The sequence below is a fragment of the Perca fluviatilis genome, chromosome 3 (genome assembly GCF_010015445.1).
Source record: "Perca fluviatilis chromosome 3, GENO_Pfluv_1.0, whole genome shotgun sequence".
Classification (NCBI taxonomy): domain Eukaryota; kingdom Metazoa; phylum Chordata; class Actinopteri; order Perciformes; family Percidae; genus Perca; species Perca fluviatilis.
Genome location: NC_053114.1, coordinates 25,966,747 through 25,983,322, shown reverse-complemented (window position 1 = coordinate 25,983,322; position 16,576 = coordinate 25,966,747). Strand labels below are relative to the sequence as shown.

General features: G+C 38.4%; 1 protein-coding gene across 1 annotated transcript in view; it reads right to left on the bottom strand.

The window, feature by feature from the left end:
- Positions 1–11,390, bottom strand: part of cpne7 (copine VII) — a 31,703-nt gene extending 20,313 nt beyond the window's left edge. The window contains 5 exon segments of the mRNA XM_039794812.1: positions 2,150–2,224; positions 5,275–5,413; positions 5,415–5,545; positions 9,861–10,170; positions 10,877–11,390. Of these exon segments, the coding sequence (XP_039650746.1) occupies positions 2,150–2,224; positions 5,275–5,413; positions 5,415–5,545; positions 9,861–10,034 (519 nt within the window). The 5' untranslated portion in view covers positions 10,035–10,170; positions 10,877–11,390.
- Positions 11,391–16,576: the final 5,186 nt, after the last annotated feature.

Below are 16,576 nucleotides of genomic sequence, written 5' to 3'. Positions count from 1 at the left end.
CTCTATCAACTTCTCTGTGCCTGGACTGGACTTTTAAGCTACCTCTTATCTTTTGCACCCCACACTCCAGAATAATTACCACTTACTTATATACTATTGATAAAATAATTGGTGATTTTGATTGACAGACACAAATTCCTCACCAATGGACTACAAGAGGTGACAAAATAAGGGCCAAAGAAAACAGCTGACATTTTTTATAAGCCCACATTTTTCCACCTTAAAGTGCCACTGTCGTGGCTGGCCGATATCAATAAAGAAGAATCGTGGGGCTAGGCCGTTGCCTAGTCTGCCTATACACACGCGCCACTGCTGCGTGTGTGTGTGTGTGTGTGTGTGTGTGTGTGTGTGTGTGTGTGTGTGTGTGTGTGTGTGTGTGTGTGTGTGTGTGTGTGTGTGTGTGTGAGAGAGAGACTCTGGCAGTTGGAGAGGGGGTGCGGGGGCTGTGTGTACACCAAATGAGACAGTTAATGTGGCATTTCCCACCACATTAGCCAGATACATCTCCTGAGGGACAGGAGCAAAAAGAGCTGTAGCATCCTCTCTTTGTTGTCATGGCAACCGCTAGCCAGTGGCATCAGCGGCATGGACACAGCTGTCAAAATTCAATCCTGGGCTGGGATATCAATGATTTCTCATCACTAATCCTCCTGTTCATCTACATCTACACTGTGATCCTTCAATATCTACAGCACGTTGAGGTGATACAGCTGACAAGCAGCTAATTGGAAAAGGTTAGCTGCTTCAGTCATCAGCTGTAGGATAAATTGCTACACCCAACACCGACCTGCCAGATTAGTGGCAGCTAATTTGCATTGTTAGGAAAATGAGCATATAATACACCTGATTGCTGATAAACTCTAATAATTAAAGGAATTTAAATCCTAAAATTGTTAAACAGGTTTGTGGTATGACAGGAGCTGTTGACATTCACCATTTGCTTTATATACAATATCGTTGTTTACAGGAAGTAACAGATTAAAGCCACACTATTCCATTCTTTTATATAAACAATGGATCAATTAATCAAGAATCCTTTGTCGCCTTTTAAACAACTTCAAAGCCTCCACACACATGTTACATGTTGACAGTAAGTTTCAGCACTTATCCTATCCCATTCCAATTTGACAGATAAGTAAATAGTTTGCTTAGAATAAAGGAAATTGTAACCCTGCATGCAGCTTTTCTTAGCTTTTCCAAATTTTTTCTAAAGAAGGGCTGTTTTTCTAATCGGAATGACTTTGTCCATGCGCGTAAACAAAGTTAGTGTCTACCATTTTTTACATTAGTACTGTTAGATATTTGACATGAAGCACCAAACTGTTCCAAACGAGCTGCACACACCATTGCTCTACAGTGATGTACCCACAGCTGTAATCACATCAGGTTAAACAAAGCAAGAAAGTCTTTTTCTCCAGGCAGAAACTCAATACTGCCATTAGCACACTGGAAATATGAAGCAAATATCACATGCAGGGAAAAATGCCCTTTATTTATTATTTTTATTTCCCTCGTATAAGGGTCAGGTTCAATTTTACTGTCAGAGTAGCAGGAAATTGAAAACTGCAATTTCTTCCAATACATCTGGGAATCAAGGGAAGCCTCTGAGTGTGGCATCCTAAGGCTCGCTCCTAAGAACATGGAGCGACTTTAGATCATCAGAGTTGTAATTGTTTGCAAGCTCCTGCTGTCTTTTTGATTGAAATATACCTTCAGCAAAGTTTGACAGTGTGAGAGCAGTAGCAGTTCAAGTCAGTGATATCCATAGTTAAAGTAAAACCATATGAATTCAAAAAGAACAGTAAAAACAAATTACACATTCAATATCATGTGCTTCGTGCACTCGTAAGCTGCCATATTAGTATTGTACGTATGTATGTTGTGTATGTTAGAGCATAATGTCACTGCAAAGATGTGATCTCAAGTGTTATTATCATTTTTCTCTCTCCCTGTAACATGAAATTATATAATGATTTAAAAATAATACTTTAAATGTAAATCCCTTCAAGGCCAGTGATGCAGTGTGAATACATTCTGAGGTACAGCATCATGATTATCATTTTACTACTATCCCTGTCTATTGCTACAAAACCATAACTAATTAAATATGAACCGTTTTATTTCCATCAAAACTGTGTGCTCTGCTCACCTTATCATCAAGCTTCTTGGCACAGAAGGAGAGCTCCACATACCCGTTGTTGCCAGAAATTTCCTCAGCGTGCACCTGAGAGGACGTAAGATTTGTCAGTTACAATTTGTGCTCATGGGCTTCATTACTTCATTGAGAGAAATCCCAACCGCATAATCTACATTTCAGAAAAGAAAGATAAAAGCTCATAAAAGTCACTGTTGTGGCTGAAATTGAAACTCAACACTAGAAATATATTTTTTTGGTAAATGACATTAGGTTGCAGAGTAAGCCTCTAGAATATTAAGGTGAAGGTATTATCTGCCAGTATTTAAAACAAGCTGCTTTACTTGAGTTTTTATGTGAGTTTTTAGACACCTTTTCCCTTTCCATTGCTAAAAGTAACTTTTACTGTAGTAGCAGTTGCACTGTGGTAAGCAGTTAACAAAGTGAAGTGGCTTTTACTTAACATAGGACTGCAGGACATTAAAACTAAAGAGTAGAGAGCCCCATTAGCTGTAAACTAATGGGCCCCTGCTGTTATAGGTTATTGTCTCAACTTGAACATTCAACTTTTTATGGATGTAAAAGTTACCACATACAGTACAGTGCAACAGTAAAGTTTTGTAAAAGCTCTCTAACATTACCAAATGGCTGCTCTGTTTGTTTGTTTATACCTGTGTTAAAAAGAATCACAGAGCACCCTCTGCTGCTGGGCCAAAAGTTTTTTTATGCTCTTAACAACATGGGAGCAGACAATATGCTTGCATTATGTAAATGTTTATTATTGCAAAAATCCAAAACACTTACAAATTACTGTTTAGAATATTCAGCAAAATAACCTCAAAGGTAGCCTACTGTATGTTAAAAAAATAATATGAGTCATATGACCACATGACATATTGTCCAGCCTTTGGCGGGGAGGAGGGTTCTCTGCATCAGCCGTACGCTTGGCCGGCAAGTGGTATTTAAGTCTCAACGTACTTCGGTGGTAACTCAATTTACATCAACAGTACATAGCAGCAAATAACTTTAGTCTAGTCGAGAGAACCATTTGGAAGGGCCTTTGCCATTCAAAAGACCCTTTTCTTTATCCATTTCTGCTCAAGGAGGTTTGTTTCTGCTAGCCATTCTGTTAATACATCCATGCTAGCCATCCACAAGTCCACAACATTACTGCATAGACAGTACATGAAATGGACAATGTGATGCCATAGATTTCCACGGAGACCAGTGAAGTCTATTCGAAGCACTTTTCCAGTGATGGCTGAGCGTTACTGCGAAGCCTCCAACTGAGCTTGACGACGTAAATGTGACATGAGCAAACTGAAAGTTGTAAGTCTTCTGGTAGCTGTGCCAAGAGAAATCTCAATCATTCCCAATCTTGCAGAGACGGAGAGCGTAGGTATATGTAAGGAGATAACATGGGCACAGGCTAATTATTGCTAACTAAAATGCTAGTTAACATTAGTAACTAAACTAAAACAGCTAATGTAAGTCGAAACTGCCTGCGAGCTTCTCCTATACTATACAGTAATTCCTCTACTATGCGACAGTAAGTCACTTGGTTATGACACAATCGTTTGCCTATTTTTACAAAAACGCCTTCTACGGAGCCATAACGTGAGATACAAGGTAATGGAGCCTTTTACACATTTTCATGTTTCTTTAGAATAAACAATGGATAAATAGAGTGTTCAATAGAGTGTTACGCTTCAGATGTAAAGTTATCCACTGTCAAAGTGCCGCCAAAATGAATGGCAGTCAATGGGATGCTAACGGTGGGTGATGGCTTGTTAGCAAAAAAAAATGGCTCCATGGGAGGTACGCTTTGTAGAGGCTGGCTTACCCTCTTGCATTACTGCTGCATTGCTTCCTGATTTCCCAAACTACAGAGCAGCACGATGTCCAAATCACAGAACACGTGTGTTAAAGTGCTGTTAAAAGGAATTTGCATTAACTCGTTATTATAGCGTTCATTTTGACAGCACTAGTTTAAATTTGTTAACAGCTGTTTTAGACAGTTAACTTTATTATTATATAATTATTATTATTATTATTATTATTATTATTGTTATTATTATTATTATTTATTATTCATCCATATAGCAGCCTACTTCTTTATATTGCAATATTTATTGATTGATGCATGACCCCAGACTAACTCAAAGACTTCAGGGCTAATCACTGGATCTTCACTGTCCATAGAACAGCCCCTGGTTAAGGTTATGGTAAGGGGTCGAGAAATGCATTATGTCAATAGTAGTCCTGACAAGTAGTATACAATTGTATGAGTATAGTATGTGTTTCTGTGTGTTTCCTAACTATTGTAATTTTATATAAGGAAACTCAATTCGGTCTGTTGTATCTCTATCGCATACAATACATTCATGGTTGCATCAATGCATATATTAAAAACATATACACTTTCTATATTGCAGGCAAAACAGATGCTATAGATCTCTATATTTGCTTAGATGAAATGGAGAAAAAAATCCCCTTGTGTGAAATCTCACAGTTATCCTGAAGACCTTCAAAAGGTCTTTGCTGTTGCTCTGGTTTCAATAAAGTCAAACTCTGTCAAGGAATTAAATGATGAGTTTGTCTTTTTTCCTAACCCTCAGCACAGGGATCCAATCCAGTACTATCGATAATAGTGCTGCCATTGCACAGTTTGTATTTATTGAAGAGCACTTGTATTGGGTGCAGGTCCTGTTATCATGTTAATCCTGCTCTTGTTGAATAAGCTCTTCTCTTCCAAGCCTCGTTCCTTTTCTTATACATCATTTCTGCTTCCATTGTTCGTATGTATACCAGTACGCCATGCCATCAAATTGCACGTATATAGAAAGTGCTTATGCTCTCTTTAAACATCACAAAAATACACAAAAAAAAGCGCTGAACAGAAATAGCCATTAACGCCATTCTGTCGCTATTATCTTTGATTTATCTTGGTAGCATTTTGAAAGTCTAATGCAGGATTTAGCCGACGGATAAACATTTTTAAAGAATACAGAAATCCTTTTTATCATTAATTGCGCTCAGCTCACCGGCCATTAGCTATTAACTTCCACTTTCTTGATATCCACCTATCTAGACCATTTAATTTCACTAGAGCAGGTCATAAGCAAAATGTTAGAAACTACCGTGATGGTGGATTTGCCGGCATATTTCCCATACTTCAGCAACAAAGGCTTCTTTTTTGGGACAATTTGATGTACTTTATGCTGATGCATCTGCCTACCTGGAGCAAGGAGTCCACCCCCCGCAAAGTCATCATCGGTCCCGGTTGCTGTGCAGTGCGGGTGTATAGACTTCAAATCGCAGCTTCTGAACCTCCTCAAAGTAGTAGTCCAGTGAGAACACCTTGGCAAAGACCGGGTGCAAGTTGCTCTTGATCACTTCTGTCCTGTCCAGCTGAGAGGGAACACACACTTAATATGTTTAAACATTGTAATATTGGGCACCCAGATAGCTCAGTTGGAAGAGCGGGTGCCCATATATAGAGCTTTACTCTTCGACTATGACCTGCGGCCCTTTGCTGCATGTCATTCCCCCTCTCTCTCCCCTTTCATGTCTTCAGCTGCCCTGTCAAATAAAGGCCTAAAATGCCCAAAAAATTATCTTTAAAAAAACATTGTAATATTGCTTTTTTTTAATTCACGATATGTGTGTGTGATAAAAGCAAATAGACCTTATGGAGTGATAGCACTTTTGCAGATTGTAATTTATATAGTTTTCCAGCAAGATTTGGATTGGAAGGAATGGAAAACATAACTTCTATCTTCCTACTTAATTTGAGGAAAAAGTGTCTACAGAAGGGCAAATGTTATTTTGTTCCATCAAAGGATGATGTGAGGGAAGATTGGAGAACTCGGACATTTAATCTCAGCGTACAGAAAACGTCCATGCTTGTCTTTCATTGCCTGACAAGGAAAAGCTGAGCTCTCTGAGGCCCCATCTGTTCATGATGTAGGATTTAGCTCTCACACAGCTCCACGAACATTTCTATGCTGCCCAATTTGTCACAAGGAAAAATTATCATTGAATATGATATTTAAGTCTATGGAGGTTATTTATATCCACATTTAATAATGATATACATGCAGCAACAATCTGCATACTCAGAATGTTCATGTTATAGCCTGCTGTTGTTATGTTTATGTTTAATGCATGTTTTTATGACCTCAATTTAAAAAAGAAAACACAGAAGAGAACAGATCCATCAATAAAAACGCATAATCTGGAGATGATATAAAACTCACACAGGTGTTCAGTTGGGTTGAGATCTGGAGACACTGAAGGCTATAAAGCATGATTTATATCATTTTCATACCTATTGAATCATTCAACCCCTAGTTCCCTTTAAAAGGGGGCATTATTAAAAGAGACCACTCCCATCAGGATAGAAATATTTCATCATAGAATTAAAGTGATGACTCAGAATAACTTTGTATTGCTTTGCAGTGACCTTCCATCTAATGGTGCAAGTGAAACTCTGTATGGAAGCATCGTCACTATCTTCTACTTTCATTAATTTAGATTTTCTAGCCTTATTTGTACCTGTCTGTAATTGCATTATAAAACCTAAAACGTCACTATCTTTGTTCATTTTACCCTTGTGTTTGACACTGTTGCCAGTTTACACGCTGAGGTAGGACGCCTGCCCAAAACATGAATAAACAATTTAATTGGAGTGCTGTCCTGCTGTTGACTTTTTCAATTTTGAGAATTCAGCACCCTTCCATACAAAACTCATTACCAATTTGCAATTCAATTTGTTCATTAGTAAATAGCAAAACATATGACATGTGTTGCCTTAAATAGGTTTTTTTTGTCACATCTTCATTAGTTTGAACTAAAAAATAAACAGCACTGGGTGGAAAATAATCAGACTTTGGTTTCTGTCAGAGTTCTAAATTAATACTTGACTATAGTTCTGTTAACATCCCCCTCACTTTTTTGATTTTTATTATGAAAATAATAATAATAATAATAATAATAATAATAATAATAATCATCATCATCAGACAATACCAACTGCAGTGGATGGCTAGTAGCAGGGACTGCTCTACTGCTCTACAGTTTCCTTTTCACTCTGGCAGAGATCATAAAGAAGGAGCTTCCAGCTTCCTCAGCCTCATTCATCCCCATTTGTCTTTATTGCCTTCTCTCGCCTTCTCCTCTCTTTGTGCCATCTGGATGGACAGATTTGGGATGAGTCTGATGAGTCTGTTTGTTGATGAAAGCTTATCGGAGCAACGGAGGAGAGGTTCTGCCGAAGTCTGTGACGCCTGTTTGTTGTTGGTGGGGGGACACAATTATAGAGAGATCCCTTACATGGAAAATTAAGGCTTTCTCTAATCAGTTCTGCCAGGTGGGTAGCATTATCTCTGTACCTCGATCATAACTAGCCCCTTTAGCATAGGTCAGATATCAGCAGAACAATGAGCTTTTGAATTAACTCACTATCATGGGAGAACGTAGATTCCAGGTTACACAAAAAGAAGAGAAATCTCTTCTGGGACAAAACGTTAAGTCATCTCCGCGCTGCTTCTGCGTTTGTCCTTGGAAGCAAACAGGTGGTGAAATAAGGTAATAAATAAATAAATATATGCAGTTCAATAAATAGCAGTTGCATGTCAGTGGGGCCATACAGAATGAGCTCAGAAAAGAGAAAGAGGGTGGCTGTGGTATGAGTGGGCTCTCAGCTTCTTACTCAGTTGTTGACGTAAGTAAACAATTTCACAAGGAATGCTGCCTCCCAGTACCAAGGGATCTGACAGCGGAGGGTTGGACAACTTGTGTACACTGTCATGACTCAAATAGATAGATAGATAGATAGATAGATAGATAGATAGATAGATAGATAGATAGATAGATAGATAGATAGATAGATAGATAGATAGATAGATAGATAGATGGATGGATAGATGGATAGATGGATAGATAGATAGATAGATAGATAGATAGATAGATAGATAGATAGATAGATAGATAGATAGATAGATAGATAGATAGATAGATAGATAGATGGATGGATGGATAGATGGATAGATGCACTATGTGTTTCATAGTTATTTCTTTTTACATGAATTTGCTTCAGTTAGTGAAAATCAAATTACAACCAAGAAAAATCCACAACTGTGTCCTCAAAGAACTGCTAGGCGAGTCTTTTAATCATAACAGTATCTCAAGCTTCCACATTCATTCAGCCCAAACACTGCAGTGAACATCTTAAACAAATGGCTCCCATGTGGCAAGAATCTAAGTTACACTTAATAATTATCTCCCATTTCCCTGGATAGATAGCTTTTGTTGAATGAAGTGTAGGAGGAAAAAAGAATCTATATAATTAGATATCCTCTACTTAATGGAGACCTGTGCGTTGGCTTTCCCTCATGCACTAAACGACTTAATTAACAGGGAAATGAGAGACCTGCTGCCTACGCTTCAAATCAGCTTGGGACCAATTCAAGAAAGTAAACATTTTCAGCTGGAACACACCTTATCACACTGCGTATTACCAACCCACTGTTTGTCCACACATGTAGACCAGCGGCAGGGCAGACTGTATAAATTAGTGAAATGTGGAGGCAGACAATCATTCTCTGTAAATGTATTCTAAATTCGACATTTTTAATTCTGAGTCAGACAGCTGTTGTGTAAGCCATGATCTTTTCCGAAAGAGTGAAAAACAGCTGCCAGTTCAGCAAACCATTAACAGATTTATCTCCCTGGTCGATCTTGTATGACAACACAGGATTGGGAATAACTAGAGTGGGACTGAAAATTCATCCCAATGTATAACGTTTCACACATCACTGCTTCATCTTAAAATCTGAGCTTTTCCAGTATTTGTGATACTGAACAGAGGGAAGGCTGGCCAACTGTGCTTTCCCCAGTGTCTTACTGTATAACAAGTCTGTGTAAGCACTAAAGTGCTCATATTATGCTTTTTGGCGTTTTCCCTTTCCTTTATTGTGTTATATATCTTTTTTGTGCATGTAATAGGCTTCCAAAGTGAAAAAACCCAAAGTCCAGCCCAAAGGGACTTACCATCTCCAACAGAAAACACTGTTCACAAACTGCTCCAAACAGCTCTATTGTAGTCCAGCCTTTACTTCCGTGACGAACGTGCGTCACTTTGTAACACACGTTATAATGCTCGCCTAGCTGCTAGCATGGCACGCCCTCATACTCCGCTTCTGACTGGGTAGTAGTCCTTACCTAGCTACTGCACATGTGCGACTCCCAACAAAGATGGAAGTGAGATGCCTCACTCTGTAGCTAAAACGGAGAGCTCAACACACAGGAGGAAAGGAGGAGATGCTGCAATGTGCAGTACAACAAAAATATGGTGTTTTTTGAAAATTAAACCATGTAAAATAATAATAAAAAAAATGTATTTAAAAATAATAGAACCTCTAAATACAAAATGCATTTTAAGAAAACATGTTCTCAGATCACCTCGAAGCAATGTCATTTGAATAATTTGAACTGTTATGTTTGTGTGATTCAAGGCACGATTATTGACATATTAAATAATATGGTTAACGACTCAGATAGGGAGACTAATAAAAGATGGTGGCTTTATTTTTAAAAGCTAAATACTGCTGCCTATAGAATAGGTGGTTGAGGATATATCAGCCTCATTTTCCAATTTTTTCCTATAATGAAGGTCGTACAACTAAAGTTTTTTTTTTTTTTTAAAAAAAAAAAAGGGGCTCACCTCTGTCCACTGTCCGTTGGTCTGGACCATGAGTATGACACATGGGTCTGACTTATTCAGCGTGTCTCGGTCCAGCAGGGCTTTGCAAGACACACGCAGCTCTACTTTGCAGACGCAGGTAGCTGGACCGCTGAGGCTGGTCGCAGGGGAGGTGGCCTCCAGAACATCATTCATCCTGGCTCAGGGCAAGAGGAGCTGCCAACCAGCGAAGCAGTACGATGTGGTAGCTCCGTGGGATGGGAAAATGTAGTGGTGGATTGAGGGATCTCAGTAAAGACGTGGCACACTCACGGGAGACAGGCTCTTTTGACTTGGTACAGATGTCATAAAAAGAACAGATATTCTTGTTGAGTCACAGGAGACCAAATCAAACCCAATATGTTAATACTGCCTGTCAGAGTTATCCCCTTGTGAGGAGTATCATCTCACCTCAGCACTGACGAGAGACAGGAAAGGAAGGTGGTGCTTTCAGGAGCCTAGATCAGATCAACTAGTAAGATTAATTTAGGATGGTCAAATCTGGGGCTTCCTCTTTTTAAATGCTCTTAATTCCAGTATGAAAAATAAGGAGGATGTCACTCTACGCTATCCACAAAGATACATACAAAAACATAGACTTGATATTGCCATTTTCTGTATACCTCTATTTGTATCCTATTCTAAACATGACAGCATAGATAGCAAACTATTTTAGCAGAACAAAATTGGTATTTTCTTTCCATTATTCAACAATGAATACACGTAAAAGTAAAGTGGTAGATAAAATCAGGAATCCAGCAGACACATGGCTGAGTGGCTTTTTTGCACAGAAGATAACCATAAAATTAAAAAATTGACTTTGATTTGTTTAAACTCCAATGTGGTAAACATCCGCCCTGCTGAAGTGTCCTTGAGCAGCGGGTGTCTGACCCTGCTTAACTGTTTTAAAGGGGGAGAAAATATGAGGGTGGGGGTTGAATTTCGCTACCAGCATCCTTCACTGTCACAGTGTCACATTCTTAAACGAACAAGTGTACCATTGGCTTTCAGCACCAGGGACAGCGCCCGTGTTTTCTTCTTTTTGCCAGCTCTGAGTCTGGAAACCAGATGTTACCCCAAAGCATCAATCTCAAACTTAACTCAATAAAACTCGGAATGCAATCAGATTCAGAAGCTATAAAAACGAGCCAAGCAAAAGTTGTAATGTAAAGCAACACGTCGGTTACCGGTTCACTCCAACAACTTAATAAAGAAGGCGATACAGTAAACGCTCCTGTATGGTTTCTTAATAATTCATCACAAAACATCAACTCCGCTACAAATCTGTAATGCTTGCAAACCCAGTTAACGACAAGGTTCGCAAAATGCCGATCTATAGCTTTAGTTGTCCTATAATCACAATAAACAAAGCGCCGTACTAAAGATGAACAGTCTACTTTGATTACATTTGTCGTTTGTCATTGTCTTACTTCCAATAAGAAAACATAGAGCTGATCAAAAAACAAGCAACCGCACTTAATCCCCTTATTAAACCCAATAAACTCTGCTGACCATCAAGTTAAAAACGACCTACCTGTCGTTGGTCTTTACTCTTAAACACACTTGTTTTAATCGTCTCCCATAACACACTGCTTGATTATTTTTTTTTCCTTCTCCGCGGAAACTCATTGGTTAGACTGGCGAGGAGGGAGTAGGCTATTTAGAGAGATGGGGAGTGGAGAGAGCCCAGCTGCTGATGTAAGGATGAGGCTTTCGCTGGGACTCGATTATTGGGAGTTCGGTTGAAAACAATGACTGTATATATTCATTTTGCAGTCTATGGTTGAAAATCGAACCTTAAAAACAGGACACGAGACTATGGAAATGCAATACAGGGGCTTTTTTATTGATTAGGAGATTTGGCAGCTTTCACAGAGCATGGAACCCTGAGATTAAACCGGAAAATATGGGCATAGTGTTTGTGTTATTTGCTTCCGGCTAAAATAATGACGAACTTGAGATATGAACAAATCAATGAAACACAAATCTAAGGGTAAGACTTGCAATATCCTTCACACTTCCTTTAAATTGAAGTTAGTCTCTTTGCACCAATAATCCCAAGCAGGCTTAATTGAGGGGGCTTAATATATAAGCTACATTCAGAAAGACATATCAATCAGATTTTTCTCCAGCTTCCGCCTACTGTAATGAATGTGTCATACTGAGCATTAGCATCATTGATTAGCATTACGATAATGTTTACGTACTGCATACATGGCACAGTTCTGCATACAGTAAGGTAAGCATTTACATTACACTATATAGATAGATGTTCCAACTAAATGTTTACAGTATGGGCTCCAGCATCATGTGAACATAAAAAGGGGAAACCAGATGATAATCCTCTCAGTAGGATCTACTGCATAGTTTGTCAATTTACACTTAGAAAATAAGGCTTTGTCTCACCTCAATAATAAGAATGCCAGGGATACAAGTGAGACATTTCACAGCAAAACAACAGGAACTTAAAGGACGGATCGTCCAGCAGCAGCACATCACAAAGAAATCTCCATGCAGAGCTTCAGACAGACTTTCTGCTCTCTTAACTTTATTAAAAACACATACACCCACATGTATACTGTACATGCACATACTCATACTTAAGTTTAATGTCTCTTACATTCAAATGATCATGAGCTGATTCTTTTGACAGCAATGTATGTTACATAACTTATTGTTTCTACACGTTTAAGCTTGAACCTTTTCACACCCCCCACAAAAATTTTTTTTTTTTTTTTTTTTTTTTTAAATTTTATAAAATTTTTATATTTTTTTTTAGCCATTGACAAATACAAAACAGCAGCCCTTGAGTTTTTAACAGGGCGAAGGCCATGAAAGACAAAGGAATAGACTAAATGACTTGGGAAATTTGGGTTCATCAAAATTCAGTGCAAAACCAAAAATAAAAGTTTGACTGTTTAAAAGTACCTTTTGTGGTTACAGTGCACTTTATGATAATATACATGTGTAGGCTTCAACATTTTTGTTCCTGAAGGCAGTGAAATTACATGATTCCGAAGCTATGATTCTGAAGTGTCCTTCAAACAGAAAGAACATTATTTTTCATTAGAGCTTTGCAGAATTACAGCTGCCTTTGATTTCAAGAGGACACGGCTAATTCTTTGAGAGTTGAGCCACTCAGAAGCTTTCAGCTGGTAAAATGATGATGTGTGCAGACAGGCAGGTCAATCAAATTATTCCAACAGCTTAACAAATAAAATAAAAACTTGGCTCCCTGCTTTTTAATTATCTGCTCTGTAAAGCTGATAACCATGCAACTTACCCACCAAACAACACAAATGCCACACTAATTGCTCCTACAGGTTGATATTATTAGTGAAACTCTTTAAACAAAAGTAACAAATACACGCCTGGATCTGCACACACTGTGTTTAACATGGAGACTGGCTGCTTTCTGATATTGCCATACTGCAGTTTTTTTTCAACCCCACTGCCTCTTCTTCCATGGGTATTCAGAGTCAGTAGGAAGTGAATGCTTTGGGGCACACACCTGAGCCCTGTTACACCACAGCTCCAAACAACGGCCATCTGCTGCTGCATCGGTTCAGCACCTCACAGGACGTTCCCTGTTTTTACACATGGATTATCTATTCAGATTCCCCCCCGCTGCTTCTCCCCAGTCACTGACCACATTGCGTGCCTGGGGTGTTTGTGTAACATCATCCACAGTTTTCCACCAGCGGCTCCCTCGGGCAGAGGTATTTTTGCTCATAGGTAGGTTTTTAGGACATTATCGATTCTAAAGTCTTTCTAATTGGTGATGGCAGCTGCAGCATCCCTGTTAATGGTAATCAATCACTGAGCTTGTGTTTCAGCAGGCTCTACTTTAAGTAACAGCTCATTGAACAGAAACGTTATCTCCACGAGTTACCTCTGTCATCATTAGATTTGCCTTACTGACCTACAAATGTGGTCAAAATGATCTGTTCCCTTTTTACCTGATGCACACTTCAGAGGGGTGACGCTGACACCACACACGCTACCTCATTGATTTCAGTTGGACAGAGGAATATAAAGTAGTCCATGTAGGAAGTATTTGAGAAGTATTCACCAGAGAATGTTTTCTTGGGTGATAAAATACTCAATCAAATATCAAATTTGACCATTGTTTTTTTTTTTTTGTCAATAGACTTCTCGATTAACTGACTAATAGTTTCAGCTCCGTACCAGTGTTTAATCATATACACTGACTGAACACAATTCTCTCGTCATCCTGTTCCTGCTTATCAAAACCGAGGAATCAAGACAGTTATTACATCTTGCACCACAAGTGATATTGACTTGTGTACCATCTGGTATTGCTTTTATCACAGTTAATTATAACACATATATAAGTTACATCACTGGCAAATAATAAAATGTGGAAGTTGTCAAGACTGGTAACACATTTAGAAAAGGTGGAAAGAAGAAATAGTTCCCAGAATCCAGTGTCCTGTTACATATAGTGGTGGAAGAAGTACTCAGATCCTTTACTTAAGTGAAAGTAGAGATGCCATAGTCTAAAAAAATTAAACTCCATTACAAGTAAAAGTCCTGATTTCAAAATGTATTATCAGAAAACTGTAATTAATGTATCAAAAGTACTTGATATGTAAAATGGACCTTTCAAAGTGTTATATTATTCTAGAATATTATATTATTCTGTTTGTATCACTAACAAATACATGTAAGAGCATTTTAATGTTGAAGTTCGTCAATGTAGAGCCCATTTTAGATACTTTTTATACTACTAGTTACATTGTGTTTTAGTAAAACAGATTATTTTGCAGTTCACTATCTTCTGGATAAATAGGACCATCCATTTGAGTTTCCGTTTCAGCAATATCAATCACCCCTGGTCCAAAATGTCTCGACTGTCCACTCACCTTCATTAACTGAATTATTTATTTGCGTTCAGACAGCTAGAGAACACAGAGAGACACTGAAGGAGACACAGACAAGGACATTTAGTCTCACCCATCCACATTTTTTCAGTCTGTGTAACACGCTCGGCTTGGGATCATTTTTGGTAGTGGATATTTTCTAACGGTGATGACAACTAATGCTTTCGAAATAGGCAATCTCACTCAATAGGGCAGTTTCTCTGCACGTGTTTTGTTTTCTTTATTAACGTTTTAGTTCTTCATTGAGAACACCACACCACATCCACCATGGGCACATAGTTCAGAAATGTCCAGTGTCTTGTTAGTCATGGCAATGTTTCATATTAACAGTCTGTTTTGGTTCATATCTGCCAGCACGTAACCTTCTGTGTGAAAATTCAAATTCAACTTTGCCCACCATGCAGAAGCGGAGTGTAAAAATTGTCCCACTGGGATGGGATTTTTTCTCGCTTCCTCTGCCTTGTGGGCCGTCATTGACCTTCACTTCTATTACCTGTGCATTAACATACTGCAGATAATGTACCGGATATTATAATAGTCGGTCATGTTTAAGAAGCTCTGCCTGGTTTAGACTCCACCGGTTATTTAAATGTAAAAATGCATAGAAAGCAACACACACAGCACTTGCATTGTCTCCTTTGTGGTGCAGGTACACACACACACACACACACACACACAGGTCACAAGTGTGGGTGGGAATTTTCATTTTACCTGGACGTTTTAATTGACATGTACGAGCTTCTATCACTGCTTCCTTCTACTAACTTACTGACATATTAACTCAATAAATGAAACACGTAACACACTGTTAAATTCTATGGTAATTACACGGTCACATCAGGCTAATAACTAATAGATTTACAATTCAATCCTGCTCTTTAATGCTTTTATTTCTCCATTAATGAGATACATTTTATGCCTCTAGTGCCACCTGCTGCTTTAAATATGAGCCTAATATTCTATAGACTGAACCCTAATTTCACATTTTAGTGAATGGGCTGTAAATTTCAGACTGTCAATTTATTATCCGAAAAATCTTTAAGTACAGTGAGTGTAAATTATATATATTTTTTAATGTTTTGTGTTACTAACTGCTCAGATTTCACTCCGCGGTTACTGAAATGTCCGCAAAATAAGATTTGATCATGCAATATATAGGACTTTGAAGTAGACATTTTGACCTGTCACAGCTGGAAAAGCACAGGTGTAAATAAAATTGATAATGGCTGATTGTCATAAAGCTGATTCGTGGCCGGGTTGGTTCAGTGGTAGAGTAGGCGCACATATACGGAGAAGTTTATGCCTCGACGCAAAGGTCCAGGTTCGAATCAGACCTGTGACGATTTCCTGCATGTCTTCCCCCTCTCTCTCTCCTTTCTCACCCAGCTGTCCTGTCAAATTCAAAGGCAGAACCCCCAAAATAAAAAAATCATTAAGTTTCAGGGTTGTGTAATTACGCATGCTGGCTCTTTGCCATGTCTTACCGACACTTGAATTTAACGGAGCCATTGTAACATGCCTTTCCTACTATGACAAGATTAAATGTCTGCTGTCATAAAAGTCTATTCAAATTAGTAGTATTAGATCCTTTTTTTTTTGCAATTTGTCTGCTTTGTTTTTATCTTTTTGTCCCAAAGTAAAAATGGTATGGCTGAAATAAACTTGTATTCCAAATGTTTCATTGTTTTTACTTCTGTCCATAGGTGCAATCTGAACCCAACAGTTATTTTAACACATTGACACATCAAAATCACATCTTACCTGCGTTCTCTGTGAAAGTGATCCAAGTTGTGG